This window comes from Crocodylus siamensis, chromosome 1 (genome assembly GCF_052110815.1).
Source record: "Crocodylus siamensis isolate JL-2025a chromosome 1, ASM5211081v1, whole genome shotgun sequence".
NCBI lineage: Eukaryota > Metazoa > Chordata > Crocodylia > Crocodylidae > Crocodylus > Crocodylus siamensis.
The window spans coordinates 20,326,301-20,345,275 of record NC_143395.1 but is presented as its reverse complement, the minus strand read 5'-3'; the positions used below and the strand labels follow the sequence as shown (position 1 = coordinate 20,345,275).

General features: G+C 42.9%; 1 protein-coding gene across 5 annotated transcripts in view; it reads right to left on the bottom strand.

The window, feature by feature from the left end:
• The window catches only part of NBAS (NBAS subunit of NRZ tethering complex), a 378,957-nt gene that overhangs the window by 348,594 nt on the left and 11,388 nt on the right, over nucleotides 1-18,975 (bottom strand). For all 5 annotated transcript variants that reach the window (XM_090031852.1, XM_090031878.1, XM_090031881.1 and 2 more), the window contains exons 4-9: nucleotides 14,678-14,755; nucleotides 12,461-12,508; nucleotides 11,324-11,367; nucleotides 10,325-10,458; nucleotides 8,249-8,382; nucleotides 8,028-8,126 (exon numbers count right to left, since the gene is read on the bottom strand). In XM_090031852.1, the coding sequence (XP_089887978.1) occupies nucleotides 8,028-8,126; nucleotides 8,249-8,382; nucleotides 10,325-10,458; nucleotides 11,324-11,367; nucleotides 12,461-12,508; nucleotides 14,678-14,755 (537 nt within the window). The remainder of the gene's footprint in view (nucleotides 1-8,027; nucleotides 8,127-8,248; nucleotides 8,383-10,324; nucleotides 10,459-11,323; nucleotides 11,368-12,460; nucleotides 12,509-14,677; nucleotides 14,756-18,975) is intronic.

The window sequence follows — 18,975 nt, the reverse complement described above, 5'->3', positions numbered from 1 at the left end:
AGACGCCTTGTTGGACCTAGTGCTGGCCACGGGTGATGACCTGGTGAGGGGGCTGCGGGTGATGGGCCACCTGGGAGACAGTGATCATCGCTTGCTGGAATTCACCATCCAGCGTAAGGTGGCAAAGGGCTGCAGCAAGGCAACAGCCCTAGACTTTAGGAGGGCTGACTTCAACAAGCTAAGGAGGATAGTTGGGGAAGCGCTGAGGACCCAGAGGGGAAGGGAATCAGATGTCGAAGGTGAGTGGTTGCTCCTTAAGGAGACGATCCTCCATGCCCAAAGGGAGGTAATCCCAACAAGGGTCAAAGGGAGCAGGAGGGCACATAAACCCCCATGGCTCACTAAGAGCATCCGGGAATGTCTCCTTGCTAAAAGGGAGGCATATACCCAATGGAGAGATGGGGTCATCGCCAAGAAGGACTATGTTATAGTCGCCCGAGGATGTAGGGGGGCAGTCAGGAGGGCCAAGGCAGAGTTGGAGATAGGACTAGCTTCCCGGATTAAGGACAATAAGAAGTCCTTCTTCAAATACATAGGGGGTAAAAAGAGGGTCCCGGGTAATGTGGGGCCCCTGCAGGACACGATGGGCAACTTAGTCATCACACCAGATGACAAAGCTAACATATTTAACGATTTCTTTGCCTCTGTCTTCCTAAGTAGGGACCAGTTCAGCCACCTCCCTGCTGGGCCCCCCTCGGGCCCCGAGAGAGACACGCCTGGGCCAAGGGTTAGCGAGGAGTTAGTTAGGGTACTTCTGGAGAAGCTGGACGTGTTCAAGTCCGCTGGTCCGGACGATCTTCACCCTAGGGTTCTACAGGAACTGGCTGAGGTCATTGCGGGACCCCTGGCACGGCTCTATGAGCATTCGTGGTGCTCTGGCGAGGTGCCGGAGGACTGGAAGAGGGCCAATGTGGTCCCTATCTTCAAAAAGGGAAAAAAAGAGGACCCGGGAAATTACAGGCCAGTTAGTCTGACCTCAATCCCGGGTAAGCTCTTTGAAAAAATTATCCTGGCACACATCCAGGAGGGCCTTGCGGGGGAATGCATGCTCAGGGGCAACCAACATGGGTTCATCAGTGGCAGGTCTTGTCAGACCAACCTGGTGGCCTTTTACGATCAGGTCACCAAATCATTAGACGCAGGGGTTGCTGTGGATGTAGTCTTTTTGGACTTCCGGAAGGCTTTCGACACTGTCTCTCACCCTGTCCTCATCAAAAAGCTGAGAGACTGTGGTGTCGATGCCCACACGGTCAAATGGGTCGCCAACTGGTTGGAGGGCCGCACCCAGAGGGTGGTAGTGGATGGGTTCTTCTCGACCTGGAAGGATGTGGGCAGTGGGGTTCCGCAGGGCTCGGTCCTCGGGCCTGCACTGTTCAACATCTTCATCAGTGACTTGGATGAGGGGGTAGAAAGCACCCTGTTCAAGTTTGCTGATGACACTAAGATGTGGGGGGATGTGGGTGCACTAGAAGGATGCAATAGGCTACAAGCTGACCTTGACAGGTTGCAACGGTGGGCGGATGAGAATAGGATGGGGTTTAACACTGATAAGTGCAAGGTGTTGCACATGGGGAGGAAGAACCGGCACCACACTTACAGGTTGGGGAACTCTCCTCTTGCCAGCACGGAGGCGGAAAAGGATCTTGGAGTCGTCATTGACTCCACGATGAACATGGGCCGGCAGTGTGGGGAGGCAGTCAAGAAGGCCAATCGTACCCTATCATGCATCCACAGATGCATCTCGAGCAGGTCCAGGGAGGTGATCCTCCCCCTCTATGCGGCACTGGTCAGGCCGCAGCTGGAGTACTGCGTCCAGTTCTGGGCGCCACACTTCAAGAGGGACGTGGACGATATGGAAAGAGTTCAGAGGAGGGCCACTCGTATGATCAGGGGTCAGCAGGGCAGGCCTTATGAGGATAGGCTACGGGACCTGAACCTGTTTAGCCTCCACAAGAGAAGGCTAAGGGGGGACCTTGTGGCCTGCTACAAACTGGTCAGGGGGGATCAGCAGGTATTGGGGGAGTCCCTGTTCCCCCGTGCACTGCCAGGAGTGACCAGGAATAACGGTCACAAACTGGCGGAGGGTAAGTTTAGATTAGATATTAGGAGGCGCTACTTCACAGTCAGGGTGGCTAGGGCCTGGAACCAGCTTCCAGGGGAAGTGGTGCAGGCTCCTAGCCTGGGGATTTTTAAAAGGAAGTTAGATGAGCACCTTGCCGGGGTCATCTGACCCCGGTGCTCTTTCCTGCTAAGGCAGGGGGTCGGACTAGATGATCTACCTAGGTCCCTTCCGACTCTAGCTACTATGAAACTATGAAACTATGAAACTATGACCCTGATCCCTCCATGCGAGGCGAGGCGTAGACAGCATGGAACCCAGTGGAGGTGCTGCAGGGTCCCAGGGCTCCAATCCCGGCAAACGGGACAACCACAGGAGACACAGTATAGAGTCAGACATGCACATGGGGTATAGGGTCTGATCCAGCCCAAGAATGGGTCCCACACTGCTCATTCGGTTCACTGGGCCAAGAGGTTGAACACCATTTGCATCTAAAAGTTAAAACACCAGTAAGGAAAGACCAACTCTCCTTTACTAAGGAAACAGTAGAGGACGTCTCACTGGACACACATAATCAGAAAATAAGTTCCTATCACCATGACACACTGATCAACTCTTTACTTCACTCCAACATGACTGAACAGGGAAGGTGAATCCTACTTTCCATTCTGCAGACCACAAAAATCACAGCAGTACATTTTCTGGCAGATTAAAAAAGGAAGTATCAGCCCTCATCTTTCTAGGAAAAGAAAATTGTGGACTCTTGATTTTAGCTACAGTCACTAAGGAGACAATGAAAGGAAAATGAGCTTTTTAAAAGGCAGGGATTAAAATATAAAAGACAATATATCAGAGCAAATGTACTAAATACATTTAAAAATAGGAAAAACAAAATTGGGACTCTGCCTCCTACCTTGCACAAATCCAGTACAAGAGAAGCTGATTAACCTGTCTTTCAAGGCCACTATCTGTGCCTGACATTACAAAAAAGCAGCATCGAACTTACACTATCGAAGTCTGACAGTTCCCTCTACATAGCTGTCAAAATTCAAATCAACAAAAAAGGTATGCATGAAAAAGGATGTTCCAAAACTGACTGTGACGCACTACAACTTGTACTTTTGCCACGAATTTGATGTTGCTCAAACAATAAAGGACACAGGGTTGTTGTATGCTATATTTGATCATTTAGAGCAACAGTTTTGACTTAAGAGAAATCTTGTCAGCAATATTTGTGGTAGTTGAGACAATATTGTTCCATCTGATAGAAAAGTAGGTTGGTCTTTATGACTTGTTCCATGGCAAAGAAAGAAAAAAAAGCCTCTCCCAAAGAAGTATACAGGTTGACATCCTGAATTAGTCCAAGGAAATATTATGGTGGAAGTTTTGGAATTTCACTACCACTAAATTTCAGCTTCACTGGCCATGCATATGGTGAGTTCTTTTGAAATGCGGAGGACTATATCACTGCATATACCAAGCATGATGTACTAAGATGCCACCAGATTACTAGGTTCAATTCTGATCACAGACAGATGTTTTATGCTCAAGTGAGCTTTCTGACACCAACAAAATATTCCAAGCTTACATCAAGATGAGCAAAAGGAAAATCAGACATATTATTGCTCATAATTACAATAGGAATTTTGCCTGAGTATATTTTCTAAAACACAACAGTATCTGTTCGGCCACTAAGGATTAAAAGAATAAATTTATAATATTGTATGGTACTATGAAGTGTGTATTTATAACCTCCCTCTCCCATTACAGTCATATTAACTAGGGCTAGGGCAGGGGGAAAACACACACAGACACACAGGAAAGAGACAGAAACTAGTGCAATCCCACTAAGGTGTGAGAAATATAGGTTCAAGTTCCTTCTCAGGTAAATTCAGAGTAGTTTTTTCACATAAGGAAGTGTTTCCCAAACTTTTAATACCTAGGATACACTTTTTTCCGAATTAAAATTACACACTACACGCACCAGTCCACAGGCCAGATTCAGCCGTGTGCAGCTGGCCTGGCCAGAGGCTCAATGCAGCCCATTTTTCATGGCACATTTCTTCTGCTCATCACAGCACACCCTTTGGGAATCAATGACATAACGTCTCTCTAAATCACAAACTTGAAACGAGGTTTCCCACATTCCAGAGACCGGGTAATAACTCGCCAGGTGCAAATTGGAAAGTAGAATTATATCTCTCATTTCAAATTTTTCTTTAAAAACTCGTTTCATTCCTCAATGTAAGAAAAAAAAGATTTCAAAGCCTCTCATTTTAGTTTCACAAAATTAAAATATTTTCCAGTTCGGAGTCTCAGGTCCATCTGAGAAAGATCTCTATTGCAAAGAAACCATCCACAAAGAAGTCTGGGCTTTTAAAAGGAGTCATTTACCAACACAAAAAAACCACTGAAAACATTCCCTAAGCAGCTCTTGCAGTTACACCATCTGAACACTGGTTATGCAAGTAGGGATCACAAGCTCTACAAAGTGCCTCATTCTCCTAAGCCTACAATCACTGCCTGTTTCTGAAATTACTGCATTATACCCACATCAGATGTCATTTGGAAGGGTAATTTTTCCCCAAAATTACCCTTCCAAAATTGGGATGCATATCTTAAGCTGATTTTCTGTCCAGAATAGCAACGGTGACATTTCTATTCAGGGAGTGCTGATGGAGTCAATTGACTTCATGGCTCATTAGAATTGGCTCGATTCCCCCTAAATGCTCTTCACTCAACAAGTATTAATGACCCACTCGCCTTTTTAGTGATCTTGATGTTCCACGTAGCAACTGAACCTTTCTTTGGCCATTTTGCTGAAGAATCTGTAATTTAGCAACTCCTGCTCTCTTTTCCATTTCACAGCCCTGCAGACTGTTTTTAGCTCTGCCCAGATATGCCTAGTTAGAGGAGATTTGATAAAAGTCTTCATATACCTGAAGGGTGATTACAGGGAAAACACAGATGGGTATTTTTCTCTGGCTGTAGGGGACACAAGTACAACTACTCAAGCTTCAGTAGGGAAAATTTAGGTGAGAGGAGGATCTTTCTGACAATGCTGATGGTCAAGCAGTGAAACAGGCCACCTAGAGACATTGTGGAATCTCCACCTTTGTAAGTTTTCAAGAGGAGGCGAGACAGACACTTGCCTAGAACAGTTTAGTCAGGGATCCTCCTGTTTTGAGCAGGGGGCTGGACTAGCTGACCTTGTGAAGTCCATTCCAGCTCTACTATGGAGTCCAGTCCTCAACAGCAGCTACAGTTCCAGCTTTTGGCAGAGCAAGAGCAGCTAACAATTCAGCTGTGCAAGGGTAAAAATTGTAGATTTTGCCTCAGCAGGAAAGGGAAGGTGAGAGCCCTGAAGATAAGGCTCTGTTCCTGCAGTATGTGCCTGTAACTCTGGGGGGAAATAATTCTTTGTTGTGCCTTGCCAAAAAAACCCAAGATGTATGCCTCATTTGTGGGGATACGGTACATGAGAAAAATGCAGTAAGAGGGTGGAGCTTTAACACACCTCCATTACTCTGTGGAAACTGTCTTCATACTCCAGTTGCCAGTACTGAGTCAAAATTAAAGTGAGGCTACTCCATCCTATTTCATTCAGGAGTTATGGGTCTTAGTTTGTCACAAAGTAAGAGCAAGAATGGGTACAGTTACTACAGAGCAGCTGAATCACACTAAGTCACTGCCTTGTCTATTGTGGGCACAGGTCTTACTATGGCTCAGCTTCAGGAACTTACCAGGCTTCAGACTGCTTTGCAATTGCTATCTCTAGGTCTGCTCCTAGCCCACAGTGAAATCAAACCAGGCTTACCCCAAATGAAACAGGGCTTAATTTCCCCAGTTTTCCTTACTGCAAGGTAACTGTACATACAAGAACAGTTTCTGAGCCAAAAATTAAAAAAGAGTGGGGACTTGCTATACTTCAATTGCCTTGGAAACTGTTCATCTCTCTGCTCCTTCCCTGCAGGGAATGAAAGGTAAGCTATCCTCTGGGCTAAATTGCAGGCACAAGTGCAATTACTACAGTGCAGCTGAGGTGAGCTACGTTCCCACTCCTGTTAACTACAGGCATGCAAACAGCAATAACTGTGTTTACAAACTTAAAATTAACCCAACTGTAACCAGAAAAAGTCCAACAACCACCAATTTATAACCCTTCTCTTCTAAGGGACCCTTGATGGCTTTGTTATTAAATAAGTTACAGTAATTTATACTCCCACTTTATACAGAAATATCTCTAAGAAAGAAATAATGGTTCAATGGTAAATTTTTGCTTGGACATGGGAAAATGTGTTCCTTGGAAAACTCACTTACCAATGTTCTGTAACCAAATTAAATTATATATTACTTCTGAAATGTATTCTATTTCAAAGTGTTCAACTAAATAACATTAATTAACCAGCTTTGTAAACACTTCAGTTACATATGTTGGTAATAATGCCTAGTTTACCAAAAAAGCTACAATGGAGTTTTTCATTAGAACAAGTTACATATCTTGCACATACTACTACTACCATCATTTCACATGCAAGTTAGTAGGAGCTTGGCCTGCAATTATTCTATATTGCCTGACACTTTATAACCAATATGGATTTATGAGTAGCACTAACTTTCTCAAGATGTTCAAGTGAAGACAGCAAGAGAGTGAGTGAGTACAAGAGCAAACAAGACAGCATGAAAGTAAGCAAGAGCAAGAAAGCACATGACAGTGAGTGCATTCACAAGAGCGAGCAAGCTAGCAGCACAATCAATACATGCAGATTTTGATCAGCAGTCAACTTTTTAAGCTGCAGGCCAGAATAACCCTAGCGCTCATCCCAGTCAGAGGTAAGTGGGCACTAGGTAGGACATGGCTACCAACACTTCTCCCTGCCTCAGCACAGGGGAAGCACCTGCCGCCAATCCCCCCCATCTGTGTGCATAATCCACCGTGTTGCCAAGCCTAACTCTGGATTTTATCAATTTGTTATATGTGTACATGCATACACATCATTAAAATCACAATACATAACAAACAGGTTATTAATTACTCTGGGTCTGTAGGAAAAACTAACTATTGAATATGAGCATAATAGGTTGTTGTAAAGAAAAACTAAGAATAGTAAATCTGAATCAAGTATACTGAACGGCAAAATTTCCTATTTATAAACGAAAGCTAAACTTCTAGAACTGGATCCTAACAGAAAGTTTCTTGTTGGTTTCTATTTTAATACCAGTTTAATAATGATGTATAATACAAACCCTGCAAACATTCACGCATCTAAACAGCTCATATGAGTTCAGAAGTCTGCAAGTTGAGGCCATAATGAACACCGGGAACAGCATTCTCTTAGCCTGAGAGAGTCCAGAGAAGAGCCACACACATGATCAGAGGTCAGGAAAACAGACCTTACGACAACAGGCTGAGAGCCATGGGGCTCTTTAGCCTGGAAAAGCGCAGGCTCAGGGGTGATCTGATGGCCACCTATAAGTTTATCAGGGGGTGACCACCAGTATCTGGGGAAATGTTTGTTCACCAGAGCGCCCCAAGGGATGATGAGGTCAAACGGTTATAAACTCCTGCAAGACCATTTCAGGCTGGACATAAGGAAGAATTTCTTTACTGTCCAAGCCCCCAAGGTCTGGAATAGCCTGCCATCAGAAGCAGTTCAAGCACCTATGTTGAACACCTTCAAAAAGTAAACTGGATGCTTATCTTGCTAGGATCCTATGACCCCAGCTGACTTCCTGCCCTTTGGGGCAGGGGGCTGGACTCGATGATCTTCCAAGGTCCCCTCCAGTCCTAATGTCTATGAAATCTATGAAATCTATTAAATTAGTTCTATTCTGTATCATGAGTTTGGACGACGTGCTAGCAACTTACAAGAAAAAAAATCATGTACAAATACATTCAGTACACACAAGTTATTGCTACCGGTATTCTGTCATTCTAACAGTACTCACAGTTAGCTAAAAAGCTTACCTGTGCCCAGGATGATAAACCACTGTTGTTATTCTATGGGCATAGTGGCTGCTAAAGCGGAAATTATGGCTCTCTTGGTAACATTGGTTTGTCCCAACACTAGAGAAGAAAAGAAAAATAAATAAATAGGACAATGTGTTTGATATGGGGTGGGGAAGAAAGGGCAGTACTTTAAAAGTTTGTTCTGAAAAAATATCACTATCATCCAGGTTTAATTTTACCTTACAAGATAACTTTTCAGTTCACCACGATAGTCGACAACAAGCAATTCAGCTGACCATTGCGCACTAGTTTTGTATTCTAGAAAGATCAATCCAGCAATAGCATAGCTCAGATCTCCAGGAAAACTGGTCGACTTTTATCCAGGAAAGAGAGAAAGTTTCAGTTATTAAAAAGCAGCTGAAAGTCATCTTTACTATAAACTGCATCAAGCGTAAAAAGGCACTGAAGCTGAACAAAACAGAAATAGGTCTTATATCAGGGATGTCAAACAAAGGTATGCATATCCCTAGGGGTACTTGGGAAGGCCCTAAGGGGTACATGTGGGAGGCCAGGGATGGAGCGCTGCCACCCCCACCCCGTGTCACTGCCTCCCAGGAGGAGGGCCAAGAGGGTCAAGGGCAGTGGCACCCCTGTGCGGGCCAAACAGGCACCGCCCAGCCAGCAGGACGCGGGGGGTTAGTCCATCATTTTTTTTGTCCTGAAAATGACGACACATGTTTACTCATTTTAAGTTCTAAAACAATGTTATACAGGAAACCCTCATCATTGCAATATCACATAGTTTCGAAGTATCAGATACTTTGAAGCTATTGTCACTGCCCAGCCAAAAGAAAAGGTTTTTTTCGTATGGGTTGCAATACAGCTAATTCAAAATACAGCTATTTTGAAGTCTGAAGCTGTCTTCTGGTCTGCTGGATGAGAAAAGCCTTGTTAGATACTTTATCTATACTTAAACCATTGTCTGTTTTAGAATTAGTTGTGAGAATCAACTACAAAGTTGACTGAATGCAGCCTGCACTGTGTGCCCATAGGGCATCTGGCACAAGAAAGAGGCCCATACTGGGCAAATACACCAGTGGGAACCCACCACAGGGCTAGCTTAATGCAGCCCATCCAAATAAAACATTTTACCCATTGTACTTGGTCCCCCAGTACCAATTCTTTTTTAACTTATAACGAACTACTACGTCAACTACATTTCAACTGCCTCTATACTACCACAGCTGAGCCACGCCTTTCTTTCCCATCTCCAGTTATTTTTGTTTCTTCACTAGCTTTATATGTCTGAACAGCAACAAACATCTATGTAGGCGAGAGGCTTTGTCACCTCCTCTCTCAGGCTGTCACATGTGACTGGTGTGGCCAGGCGGCCCCACGTTTCATCTGCAAGAGCACCCAGTTATAGTTGCAGGTAGAGTGCTAAATAACACACAAATCTTTCTTTGAGAGAAAGGAGGAGGGGATATCTGGAGTACAGACACATACTGAGTAGTACTAGGTTGTGGGGTCACCATGTTTTGAAACACTGTTGACTCTGATGGAGCTCAGACCTATGAACCATATTGGAAATCAGGAGCCTTTTAGCTTTGGACAAATATCTCATATAGCTTGCTCTCCTCACTTTGTTCTCATCAGTTAGTAAGGTCTGCACATGGGTAAACTAAGTCTGTATGTACCCACAGGAATTTCCATGTGTTTATTTCAACCCTGTTTATTTCAAAGTTGGTATTTTTTGGTCCCCTGCATTTTGAATTAACAAGGTTTTCCTTGTTAAAGCAAGCTAACAGTGTTAATTTTCTTCAAGTAAGAAGGTTTTTGTTATTGCTACAACAGGAATTATATCACCACCGTGTGCGTCTGAGTCTAAATATGAACAGCACAATGATAGGCCTGTTTATGAGAAAACAACAAGGAAAGTTTAGATGCCTCTGCAGGAAATGACACTTGTGTTTTATCATCACGTTGATAATAAAACACAAGTGTCACTTCCTGCAGAGGCGTCTAAACTTGCCTTGTTGTTTTCTCTGGTAAGCCGTAGTTTAAGACAAAACAATGATCAGGAATGCCACGTTCTATTCGTTTGCTAAACATAGCTCGGTTTAATCGACTGTGATAAATACTCCATACTGTACCCAAAGTAAGAGTAAGAAAAGTCTCATATAAGTTCTTGCGCTAAGGTACTCTGCTACTAAATCTCTAGCAATGAATAGGCAGGGGCAACTATATGCATGTATATAAACTTGCACACAATTCTACCACATTAATTTTGTATTAAAATGAAGGCAGCAAAATACCAGTGGAATGACCAGAAGCTCACTTCCCATTAGGTCAAACACTCTCACAGTTCCAGTGCTTTCAGCATAGGCTAGCAGTGTGCAGTCATGACTCCATGCCACTCGCCTCCACTGTGGGTTAGGATCTTTTGGCACTAGACAAAAGGAGGAAAAAAAAAAAAAGAAAATTAATTGGGGGGCAAGAGGCATTTCATCAGTTAACTTATAAACTACACTTACTAATTTCCTCAACTGTAAACCTGAAATCTGAATTACAAGATGAGTTTTGGTGGCACATAAAAAAGTTCTTCTAAGTCTCTGCCACCAAACCTGTTAGATAACAGGAAAGACTTTCTGCCTATAAAGGATGGTTAAATACTTGAACAGATGACCTAGAAAGCTTGTATAATCTCTGTAACCAGAAGTTTAAGTACAGGTTAAACAAACAACTGTCTAGGATGGCAAAGATGTGCCTAACCCAGGTTGGGTTTTGGACTACATGATCTCCTTATGTCCCTCACAAGCCTACTTTTCCATGATTCCATCCACACACTCTCAATCCTGAATTCTCCAGGTCTTGTATAGTTACAATCTTAATCTTAACACTTCCTCATCATACTGATTATGTAGGTAGGAATCTTTTAAACTTTTAAAAAGTATAAACAAGTGGTGGAAAAACAAAACAAAAAAATGCAACAAAAAAACATTTCAAACTTCCTAAAATATGTACAGAATATTTTTATAGAAAGGACTGCTACAAAAAACTAGTCTAAAGACTAAGTATACATAAAGCAGAATACTACTGTTGCCTCAATATAACATCCTTTAACTTCCCCATATCACAGATTCAAGCTCAATATGGTAATTGAATAGGAAAGAAAAAGGAAGAAAAACAAATAGTATCAAAGTTTTTAGCATAGATACTTCCTCAAAAGACACCTGTGTAATCTCTCAAACCCATTAAAAAATAGTACCAATTAACAAAAGTCACTGCTATTGAAAGTTTGCCTTCTTGTATACCTTGACATTTTCCAATAATGGATCCAAAGTCATCTTTTGCTGACCTATAAAATCATAAATAAAAATTAACTATAATGTTTAATAAAGGAAAATACCACAGAATGTATAAAATAAGTGCACACTGTGAAAATCTTATGCATTTAACTCTCTATTCAGTTAGCATTTGATTCTGTCCTCAAAACAGGCAATGTGGCTTAACACAGAAGACAATTTTAGCATCTCACTTCACAATCCGTAGACAAAACTCTTCCCATTTGTAGGAAAAATCAGTTCCAACAGATTACAGTTGCATTTGTGAAAATAGATTGGTAACCGTAAACTTGGGCTCAATTTCTTTTCAGGCTAATATTTCAGCAACAGCATAAAGACTGCAAACAGATTCAGCTACACGGTAAGAACGCTAAAATCAATTTTATGCTCCGAGACTTGACATTTATGATGTTCTTGGCCATTTTGATCATAACAGTTTTCACACATTTGCTTCTCTTTTACATATAAATAGTAGGTCTGACCTTCTCTTAAGTAACAGATGTGTGTGAAGCATGTAAACAAATTCAATCAAGATACATTCTATACTTAAATGTGGTGGTTGCTTTTAAACTGGTAAATAAAGTTTTTTGCTATTGGCAATTTTCCCCAGGAAAAAAAGGAGGGAACAAGGAAAAAAAAAAAAGAGTCTTTACCTTGTTCCACTGAAAACTGATTTCTTTATACAGTACCATATATACACACACAAGGAGCTCAAAGCTAAATAAAATGATAGCTTCCTCCCCAAATCCAAAATACCAATTACTCCATTTTGGTTGTACAAAATTACTTTAGTGGGAGATGGAGGACAAAGATGGCAAAGAACGTGAAATATGCTTAATGCAGTCCAAGCATTTCACTTAATTCTCAACACCCTTTTTTCCCCCTAAATAAAATGTACACTAATACAGTATCAAGAATGAAAGAGAAAAAAGTGGGAGGGTACTGCTTTGAGTTACAATACATTCTAAACCATTTCACATATTATGATGTCTAATATTTGTTCTTTTATAAGCCTGCCTGTAAAAATACACCTTATAAATCACGAAGTACACTTTAGCAAACTACTCCATGAAATTGGTTGTGAAATGACAGATAATACCAAGTTACCTGATTTCTACACACTGGTCTTGAACAACTGCCAGCAGTTTGCCATTGCTAAAAAGGAAAAACATTGTTTCAGGTGAAAAATTCAATAAAAACTTGCTCTTCTGGAACAGAGAAGAAAGGGAAAGTTCAGTGCTTCAAGTACCAGTCTGTAAACCCATGTTTTAAGTTTTGTTTTACATAACAGATCGAAATGCTGTAATTTGGGTGATGTCATTTATTACAAAATACTGCTCAGCATCACAACTCAGCACTCTTAGTGGATTTCATGCATCAGAAACTGCATCTTACTAATGATAAACTGTTATTAGCATAGCATACACAAAATTAGTAAAAAAAAAAAACCAAAAACCCCACATATAATGGCAGTTGCATGAAATATCCAAGTCAAATGTTGCAGTTGGATATTTTCAGAGGTAATATTATTTGCACCAGATCAAACAGGATTTGGTTATCACATTCCAGGGTATTAGCTAACCATAGCAGAAGCCAGGAAGTGAATCCCCATTTCTGCCACAAATATACAGAGCATCACAAATAGTCAGCTGAATTTCTGGTAGAAGGCAGAGATGCAAGCTTCTCAAGCACCAGGAAAAGATCCTTGCCTTCAATCAGATACCAGTTGGACCATTCATCATATGCAATATGACCAATATTGTTTGAGGATCACAACAAAACATGTTAAGCAAAACCAGTATAACTTTGTCTCACTTCATCATTCATCGTTGTTTCATATCTCTTGAATAAAAAAAAAAAAGTCTGATTTGCTGACTCAACTACAAATTACTGTTCTCAATTTAAGAATATTTCCACATATTTAGGGTCAGACATAAAAGATCAACTATTTTTAACAAGTCATCCAGCAGATCCCCAGCTAAAAGATTTATCCCATCACCAGCTTTGCTGGAAAACTGAGATCACATTCAGGTGTAAGCTAGACAGAGCTACTAAAAGCTTCCAGTAGCGCAACATGAAACAAGTCTGGTGTGTAAACCTAAATGTTCTGGTTGAGACAGCCCTATCAAACATCTGTTTGAGGGCAAGAATGGTACCAATGCTAAGTCTCTGCTGCCTTTTTTCGAATGTAGATGGTTCCGAGTACGACCTCTTTCACATTGCAGAACTCTGATGTGAGAATTTTACCTCTATGTCCTTCCATTATAGCCTAGTTGGAGCACGTAACAAATGTTTCTATTTAATTGGGAACCTCTATTCTGTTCTATATATCCACTGCACCAAACCTGGACCATGATTTATTCTCTGTCCCTTCAGCCCCCGGCAGACATTAATATAATTGTTCAACTGGAATCAAAGGAATATTATACTTGATCTCAAAAACTGTACAGTCTGCCACTCCAGACATGCCAAGCTCCTTGCCTGCTGGCAACTTAAAAAGACAAAAATGGAGCCTAGCATAGGGGAACCAGCTCAGGCAGATTTTAGGCTCCCAAGGTCCCGTGAGTCTGACATCGTGAAGCCTCTCCCTAATCTCAACCTCATGCCTGCTTTTTAAGGACCTGGGGTAGCATGATCCTAAAATTGGAGAAAGTCTTTAAATCCTTTAAAATTATTCTGTTCTAAGGTACCAGGGCAGTGCGAGGCTGAGACTGGAAAGATGCTTCTCAACCTCAGGCCCACACTGCTCTGGATCCTTAAGCCTGGGATTCAGCTGCACACACACTTTTTTAAAGGTCCCAGGGCAAGATGAGCTCAACATTGGGGAGGGGGTCCCCCATCTCAGGCTCTTCAGCTGGAGACTTTTAAAAGACTCAGTGCAAGCCAGAAGTGCTTCTACCCTTTCAACATGCCAGCTTTCTGAGCACTGCTCCTGGAGAGCTATATATCGCATGTTCAAAATTAAGCTTGATAGAAACCAATCACAAAGGTATTTCACGTTGAAGGAGCTCTAGATGTTAAATGTGGAACATCTTTGTGGCTGGTCTGGCATTTTATTGGGTCTTAAACATTTTATGCATGCGCCTTGTTGCTATTTATTGTGCAGTTAACATCTGGCAAGGGCCTTCAGGTTCTAAGTTTATTTTAAAATGATTGCTAGTTTAACAAATTTAAAGGAAGCATTAATACAGGAGTTACTATAAAGAACAAAGTAACTACTTGTTTATTTCCTACCATCATTAGCATAAAAAATGTTACATCTGTCAACATGTGCAACTCAAGCATCAACAAAGAACATAGAAGGATACATTATATGCCTCTTACCTTGCAAGCACAAGATGCCAGTTGATTTGCTTACTAACCAGGCGAACAAGTCCAGTAGGGAGAGAAGACTTTGCAGGACTGAAATTCAAAAGACATTTAAACTGTGATTTTTTAAAAAGGAAATCTCAGAACAGTAGAATCTATGCAAAATGCATTTTAGTTTCAAAAGCCACTGTCAACCTAATTGGGCCTACAGAATTCATTTATTGTTATTACCTAAAACATCTTTTTCCCCTCCAAGAAGTAAAGATTCAATGGCTACTAAGTCTCTAAAAAAACAACAACAACTATATTTTACAAGAAAATACATGCTTCAGCCTGTACACAACCCTGCCAATGGATGCAGCAGATTTCTATACTTCTACCCCATCAGTTCCCTTGATCTGCTGGCAACACTCCTACATATGCAGCCCAGTAAGCCATTAACCTTCTTGGCAACAAGGGCACACTGTTGGTTCATGTTCAGCTTGTTGTCCACTGTAACCCCCAAGTCCTTTTCTGCAAAGCTGCTGCTTAGGCAGTCAATCCCACATACTGGTGCATGTAATATTCCATCCTAAATGCAGGACTTTGCACTTGTCCTTATTCAACCTCACGAAATTTCTTTTGGTCTGACCCTTCAATTCATCGAGGTCTCTATGAATCCTAGCACTCCCATCCAGCATATCTACTACTCCCCACAGCTTGGTGCCATCTGTAAACTTGCTGAGGTTGCACTCCATCCCATCTTCCAGGTTATTGATGAGGACACTGAACAAAACTGGCTCTGGGACCAACCCCTGGGGTATTCCACTTAATACCAGCTGCCAACTAGACATTAAGCCATTGACTACTAACCTCTGAGCCCAATAATCCAGCCAGTTTTCTATCCACCTTACAGTCCATTCATCCAACCTGTATTTTCTTAGCTACATCTCTTTTAGAGAAGCATCTCTTTTTAAAAGAACTGCTCTCAAAAGTCATATTAAACTGCAATTTAAATTTAACAAAGATGCAGTTACAGCAAAGACAGCATACCCCACAATTCTGAGGTTTCTCTCATTTCTCTTTCTTCTTGAAATAGAACTCAGCCTTATGTTGTGATACACTAACATTCTAGAACAGTGGTCTGCCATGTAGTGCACGGGAGACCTCCCCCTGCCCCAGCAACTGGTGCCTCCTGGGTCTGGAGGAGCACCCAGGGTCCCCCCCCGCAGCTAATCACCAAGCTGGGAAGAAATGTGGGGGTGGGGGGCATCCCTCGCACTCCTGTGGGATGCTCCATCCATCCCAGCATCAGAGTGTTCACAAGCCATATAAGGTGTGTAGAAAAAAAACATTAAGAGCCGCGTCTATGGCTGAATCCCTGATTCTCTGAATCAGCATCAAATCTTCAGATTCGGCCAAATCGAATCGGGACAGTGATCAGAATCAAATCACCTTCCCCGATTCGGGCTGAATCTGAATTGAATACAACCCATTTCACACATCCATAAATGTATGGGTAAGAGTTGAACACAATGTTTTACTGATACACTCACAGTTTTAAACCAATTTGGAAGCCTACTAGTGCCTTAAATCACTATAGTAAATTAAATTCTAAATATGCATATATTTTCGTGTTTTCACTCCCGACTCACTGCCTCCTACCCCCAGGCTCCAGCCCAACAGTGCAGGGGAGGGGAGATGTGGGGAAAGGGGGGGATGTGGGTGCCAGCAACGCATCAGGGAAGTGGAGAGACACAGGTAATGCATTGGGGGGGGTGTGCCCAGCCCCCCCAGATTTCTGCACCCACAGAAGGGCATGGGTGTGCAGGGCTGCAGGTGGGCTAGACCAGCTCGAAACAGGAGCTGCCTCCAAAACTCAGAAGGCAGAACCCAGTGCAGGAGGGAGTACTGTGCCACCATGGCTGCCATGGTGAGATACAGTGGTAGTAGTGTGGAATTGTGGCCCCACTGCTGCTGGGGTCAGCAGGCAGTGCCTCACCTTGGCGGCCATGGCTGCACAGTGCTCTCTCCCACACTGGGTCCAACCTGCTGGGCTGTGGAGGTGGCTCCTGCCCCAAGCTGGTCCAGCCAGGTTGCAGCCGCACAACCCATGCCCGCTGTGCACACAGAAATCTGGGGGGGGGGGGGGGCACATGCCCTCTCCGCCCCCACAGCATGTCACCTATGCCTGCCTGCCTACCACATAAACACTTAACTGGAGGTAGCTGCAGTACGTGCTCTCCACCACATTGTCTAGCTGCCACATGCATGTGTGCATGCACCATATGCATATGGGTTTCCCCTTCCCCCTGTGTCCTGCTCCCCACCACAACCCCAAACACTCTGCCAGTCTGCAGGGGGCATCCCATGTTTTCTGGAGTTTCTTTAAAGGAGAAAATCCGTACTTTGCCACATTTTCCACAACAAACAGAAAAACAAGATCCCTGATGATCACACTGGATCAGACTGTAGGCCAGCAGAATCTGCTGCACAGGACCACATTGTCCAATCCACAGGGGTCATCATGCTGGAAGTCTGATGACAGTGGAGTGGAGGCAGCATTAGCTCTGGGAGTCATTAACACTGCCACCCCTCCTGTTGCCAAATTTCAAGAACCATAGGGAGCCCCACAGGCCTGATGACATGGCTCTGCAGGCCAGAGGTTGGGCACTCCCGCTCCAGAATTTTACCAGAACAATTTTTGTTATGTGTTTTGCTACAAGTATCTCTGTCCTTGCCCTCACTTGTTAATAAATTGGAAAAGTCACATGAGACTTCAGATAAAAGCTGATCACAATTTTTTTCTAAGGGAGAGAACATGTTCCTTGGAATGACAAAGACATTTTCTGCATGTCAGAATAATGTAAAATTCAAAACAAGCTATACTAGGACCGACTGATTCAAGATATAATTGTGTTTGTTTCAAGCTGTGACCATTTTGTATCAAAATGAAATAACCTGAATGATTGACACCTTGAGATTATTTTATTACAACTACATCCTAGAAGCATAACTTCATTTTCCAAATAGAGAAGCTAAGACTTTTACAGGTTATATGACCTTGAACGAATCACTAGGAGAATGAATTCTAGAACTATAGTATTCTTTACTGAGGTTAAATGCAATAACAAAAGAAGTACCCTAAGAAAAGATATAGAAACACAGTGAAAGGAGTACTGAAAAAGATGAAAATAAAACATGTATGAAATAAAAGGAACGTAGCAGCACTTCAGGAAAATGGCATGAGAACTCCCAACGGCTTTGAGCATTCAGCTTAAGCAAACACCATGAAATGTATCTCAGCAAGGATCCAAGTTTTCCATTTGCTGCAGGAAAACGCGGATTTTCTCCTTTCATCGATTCACAGATTGTAAGGCTGGAAGGGACCTTGGAAGATCATCGGGTCCAGCCCCCTGCACCAAGCAGGAAAGACAACCGGGGTCAAGTAACCCCAGCCAGGTGACTGTCTAGTCTCCTCCTAAAGATTTCCAGGGTAGGTAATTGCATCACCTCTGGAGGGAGCTTATTCCACAATCTGGACAACCCACCTGTGAAGAAGTTTTTCCTAATGTTGAGCCTGAATCAGTCTTCCAGGAGTTTGTGGCCACTACTCCTAGTTTTCCCCCTCAGATGTCCTGGTGAACAGTTGCTCGCCGAGCCCTTGATGTATACCTCTGATGTAACAGTAAGGTGCCACCAGGTGCCTCTCAGCCTTCTTTTCCTCAGGCTGAAGAGTCCCACATCTCTCAGTCTTTCCTTGTATGGTTTGCCTTTTAAGACTCTGATCATAGGTGTGGCTTTTCTCTGGACTCTCTCAAACTTGTCTACATCCTTGTTAAACTGCGGTGCCCAGAACTAGACGCAGTACTGCAGCTGTGGTCTCACCAGTGCTGAATAGAGGGGAAGAATCACCGCCTTGGTTTTGCTGAAAATGAATCGATTAATGCATGCCACAGTATTATTTGCCCTGCTGGCTCCAGCATTGCACTGCTGGCTCATATTCATACTGTGGCCTATTATTACGCTGGGCCATGAAGGCAGCAACTCCAGAACTGGTCCAGTCCAGCTAAAGCCCCACACACCTCCACGGGCGCAGAAAATGGGGAGCCGCATACCCCTCCACAGACACACCTCTGCCATATCGTGCATGCCCCCCGCAGCTTCCTCCACATTACCTGTGCCCATACCCCACTATATATATGTGGTGTTTTGTACTGTTCACAGAAAAACGTGGATTTGGGGGTTTTAAATCCAAGAACTTGAGAGTCTTTATCAGAGAATTTGGGATTTTTAAACGGACAAAACCAGGATGCCTGCATACCAGCTTAATG